Raw genomic sequence first — 4,086 nt, 5'->3', positions numbered from 1 at the left:
TCCTCCCCTGCTAAAAACTGTCCCCACCCCACCCCAATGACTCAAGGATCAACCTTCCACCGTTTCAGGGTCAGTTCCTTCCACATCCATTCGCCACACAAACAAAAAACAAAACAAAACACCCCAAAACTCGAGAATTTCAGTGTTTTTCATAATTCCACCAAACCCACGCGAAGGCGTCACCGGTGCTTGTCCCCAGCGCTGAGGGACAAGCGTCATGTCAGCTTATTGGGGGTCCAAGGAGGGTCTAAACCCACCAGAATCCATCCTCACCACCATAAAAAGACCCTCCCCCAGACCCACCCGACGTCAGAACTTAGTGTTTGCACGAGGACCTGCTGGAGGATGTCCTCATCCCCACCGAGGAGAGTTTGGCCACTTGGATGGTGGTGGCATCACCAGGATGTGGCAGATTCCAACCACAGGTGTGAGGATCTCCTCATCTTCAGCTCCCTCCTGATTCCTTGAGGTCCATCTGTGTCCTGGAGCTGGTGGTGACAGCACCTCAACACCCACAAGGACACCTCTACCTGTTCCTGGCACTACTCCATCCTGCTCGTGGAGCTCCGGCAAAGCTCCTGGAGATCTGCAGAAGCAACAGATGAAACTTATTAGCAACCAATGAACCTAAATAAATAAAATCAATTATTTCAATGAATTTATGGAATCTGGAGTGATGTTCCACCAGCACCGGTGTACTCACAACGCATGACGGTGTCTCTGATCTGCTTGAAGCTGTTCTCCTTCAACCTCATGGAGATGTAGTAGAGATTCCGTAATTCCTTGGGATAATCCTTCCGCTCCACGTCCTTTAACACCGGGATGGTGCGTCCGTTGGCCATGGGAGCTTCAGCCAACGCTTGGTGCATCTGATACTTACACCAAGGATCTCCAAGGAAGCCGGGGGTGATGAGCATCACCCAACAGTGACTGTTTTGCACGGCGTCGCACAGTTCCGTCACCACCGCGCTTCCCGGGGCGGCATCCCGCAGCTGGAGAAAGCACCGGAAACTTTCAGGTTGATTCTCCAAGTAGGACACCAACTCTTCCACCAGCTCCAGGTCCACCTCGCTGTGACAGATACAAACATCGTAACTCTTGGTCCAACGGGCGCTGCCCGAGGCGTTGATATCGGACACGGAGATGGGTGACAGGGGGATGGACCTGGCCAAGCTCGTGGTGGGAGAAGAGCTGGAGCTCTCAGCAGAGGATGAAGAAGGTGAGGATGAAGTAGAGGAGTTGCTGTTGAGGTTGTTCTCCACCATCGAGCTGGGCTTGGACTTGTGCAAGAGACGTCTAAACCAACCTGTGGAAGGATCACGGTGAGATTTGAGGGGAAGCTCCATGGGGTTTGTAGGACTCGGGAGAACATCTCCAGATGGAAAGAACCAGGTTGGATCTCACCTGGACACCCCAAAAAACCACCCCAACCCCTAAAACCTCAGATATCACCAAGACCCGTGGGCACCCCGGTGGGTTCATCCCCCTTTTCCGTGGACTCACCAGCCATAGCGCCGCTCAACCGCCAATCGCCGGCGTGAAACCACTCCTGCCAGCGTCAAAAATACCGAACAAAGGAGAAATTAGGAAATAAATTAATTAGGAAATAAATTAGGAAATAAATTAATTAGGAAATAAATTAGGAAATAAATTAATTAGGAAATAAATTAGGAAATAGGAGAAATTAGGCAAGTGGGACCCACCCGTGACAGATCCCAACCCCGGTGGGGTTTATTCCAAGGACACAACGTCCATCCTGGTGGGTTTTCCACCTCCACCTCCCCAAATTTCCCAGGGAGGAGGGTTCTGACCGTTATTTTTAGGAGACACACCTGCAGCGAGCGAGGCCGAGAGCCGACGGGGAAGAGAGACCCTCATTCCCGGCGGTGGGGAAAGGATCCTGCGGGTGGGAAAAGGGGGGATTAACTGGGATCCATCAACCGCTGGAGAACCAAAGGTGACTTGGGTGATGGTTGTCCTGGTGTCACTTCCACCTCATGCCTCGACATCAGTCACTGGGGTGACCAGATTTTATCCAGGAACGTGGAAAACGAGCCCCAGGCATAAAGGCACCTGCTGTTTTCCATCATTTCTGGAATAAAACATCCCAAGTTGTGTTGAAGACTTTTCCCCACCTCCAAAAATGGCACCAGGACAGCGGTAAGTGTTGGCAGGATACCGGTGTAACCGCAGAAAGCGCCGTCACCGAGAGAGTCACCGCTTGGGAAGTACGAAAAGCTCGAGCGTGGCGTGATGGGGAAGGGTGGGGGGGGAAATTTGGGAGATGCCTACCTGGAATTCAGGAGTTGGGAGCAGGGAAGGGGGATACATCAGCCCCTGCGTTTGGCGAGAAGAAAAATCTTCCACAATCACCTAGATGGGAAAGGAGAGTTGGGATACAGCACGTTCACTCTGGAGCCTAATGGGATCTGCGGTGAATGGTGAGGCTGCTCAATCCTTACAGCTGGGAAGCGATTCCTCATGGAGCAGCCCGGGAGTTGGGGGGAGGACAGAGGTACCCACCAGCTTCCCCAGGAGCAGAGTGGAGGAGCTGCGTCCCTGCCCCCTCCACTGCCGCCGCCCTCCCCGGTTACCGGCAGCTCCGGGCTCCGCCTGAGCGTGCGGAAGGAAGTCAGCAGCGATCCCGTGGGGAGGGAAACCAACCAACCCTCCTCGGGGCCTCCCTCCCACATCCGTCACCAGCCGGGCGTCACCACGCCTGGTTTTATAACCACAGCCAGGTCCACCTTTGCTGCTCCCGTTTATTTTCTGAGTTAAATTTCCCCCAAACCCATCATTTTTTCCCCAAAAAATCACTCTCTGAAGAATCCCTGACCATGCAGCACAATTCCATCCACTGGTTTCGGAAAGGTCTCCGGCTACACGACAACCCGGCGCTGCTGGCAGCGGTCAGGGATTCCCGCTGCCTTCATCCCCTCTTCATCCTCGACCCCACCGACGCGCCACCAGGCGCCAACGCCCGCCGGTTCCTCCTCGATTCCCTGTGGGATCTGGATGGGAACCTGCGGAAAATGGGTTCCAGGTGAGTCCCCCGATGGATGTGGGCTGAGGTCTCAGGGGGATTTGCACCCACCCTGCTCCCCCGGTAGGTTGCTGGTGGCATGGGGTTGCCCACAGGAGGTGTTCCCCCGGCTCTTCCACGCGTGGAGGACCACGAGGTTGACCTTCGAGGTGGACACTGAACCATCCGCCCGGCGCCGTGACGCTGCCGTGGCCGAGCTGGCGGCCCAGCACGGTGTGGAGGTGATCCAGGAGGTGTCCCACACCCTCTATGACACCCAGAGGTGGGTGTTTAGCACCATCCCTCGGGATATGGGTGATCCAGCCCCAGTGCTGAGCGTGTCCCCTCCCCTCTCCCTCCCCAGAGTCCTCGCCCTGAACGACGGCAAAGCCCCCCTGACCTACAAGCACCTGCAGAAGCTCCTGGTGTCCCTTGGACCACCGGAAAAGCCGGTACCGGCGCTCACACAGGAGCATCTTCAGGGTGAGCACGGGGTGGAGCACTAAGCTGGGTCAACATCTCCCTCGCTGTTCACTCTGGAGCAGAGTGATGGCAGTCACATCCCCGCTGTACATGGCCCCCCAGGTTGCCACACCCTGTGCCAGCTCAGCCATGACACCAACTACGACGTCCCCACCTTGGAGGAGCTGGGCCAGGACCCCAATGAGGTGGGTCCTCACCTCTACCCCGGCGGTGAGACAGCGGCGCTCGCCCGGCTCGACACCCTCATGGAGAAGACGGTCAGCGCTCAGCACCCATCACCCTAATTTTGGGGCTGTTTCATTTCCCACCCCATATCCCAAAAACATGATGTCTTCTCCCCAGACCTGGGTGTGCAGCTTCAAAAAGCCCGAGACAGAACCCACCTCGTTGATCCCCAGCACCACCGTCCTCAGCCCCCACCTCAAATTCGGCTGCTTGTCCGTCCGCACCTTCTGGTGGCGGCTGGATGAGATCTACCAGGGGGTGAGGTGGCTTTTTTGGGGTGGTGGGGAGAAGGTGAGGGGAGAGGGTGAGCTGGAGAGGCTGATCCTGTTTTCTCCAACAGCGGGGGGACTCCCACC

The 4,086-nt window shown here is 56.2% G+C and overlaps 2 protein-coding genes across 2 annotated transcripts in view; one reads left to right on the top strand and one right to left on the bottom strand.

The window, feature by feature from the left end:
- Positions 1–542: 542 nt before the first annotated feature.
- On the bottom strand, positions 543–1,878 carry TIRAP (TIR domain containing adaptor protein). The gene is made up of 3 exons (XM_029086883.1): positions 1,831–1,878; positions 704–1,340; positions 543–586 (listed from the first exon to the last, which is right to left on the bottom strand). The coding sequence occupies exons 1-3, from the start codon at positions 1,876–1,878 to the stop codon at positions 543–545; spliced, it is 729 nt and encodes a 242-aa protein (XP_028942716.1).
- Positions 1,879–2,837: 959 nt separating this feature from the next.
- The window catches only part of LOC104530828 (cryptochrome-2), a 2,285-nt gene continuing 1,036 nt past the window's right edge, over positions 2,838–4,086 (top strand). The window contains exons 1-5 of the mRNA XM_010175534.1: positions 2,838–3,043; positions 3,111–3,305; positions 3,387–3,505; positions 3,608–3,762; positions 3,848–3,988. Coding sequence (XP_010173836.1) covers positions 2,838–3,043; positions 3,111–3,305; positions 3,387–3,505; positions 3,608–3,762; positions 3,848–3,988 — 816 coding nt within the window. The remainder of the gene's footprint in view (positions 3,044–3,110; positions 3,306–3,386; positions 3,506–3,607; positions 3,763–3,847; positions 3,989–4,086) is intronic.

The sequence above is a fragment of the Antrostomus carolinensis genome, unplaced genomic scaffold (assembly GCF_000700745.2).
Source record: "Antrostomus carolinensis isolate BGI_N321 unplaced genomic scaffold, ASM70074v2 scaffold34399, whole genome shotgun sequence".
Classification (NCBI taxonomy): Eukaryota; Metazoa; Chordata; class Aves; order Caprimulgiformes; family Caprimulgidae; genus Antrostomus; species Antrostomus carolinensis.
Note: the sequence above shows the minus strand (reverse complement) of the source record. Positions and strands in the feature narration are given on the sequence as shown.

Excerpts from the sequence above, each read along its gene's own strand:
- TIRAP (XM_029086883.1), bottom strand. The coding sequence starts at position 1,878 with ATGAGGGTCTCTCTTCCCCGTCGGCTCTCGGCCTCGCTCGCTGCAGGT. Across the intron at positions 1,341-1,830 it reads CGGCCTCGCTCGCTGCAGGT|CTTCCCCTCAAATCTCACCG; the intron begins GTGTCTCCTAAA and ends AACCCCATGGAG. Across the intron at positions 587-703 it reads CAGAGACACCGTCATGCGTT|ATCTCCAGGAGCTTTGCCGG; the intron begins GTGAGTACACCG and ends TTGCTTCTGCAG.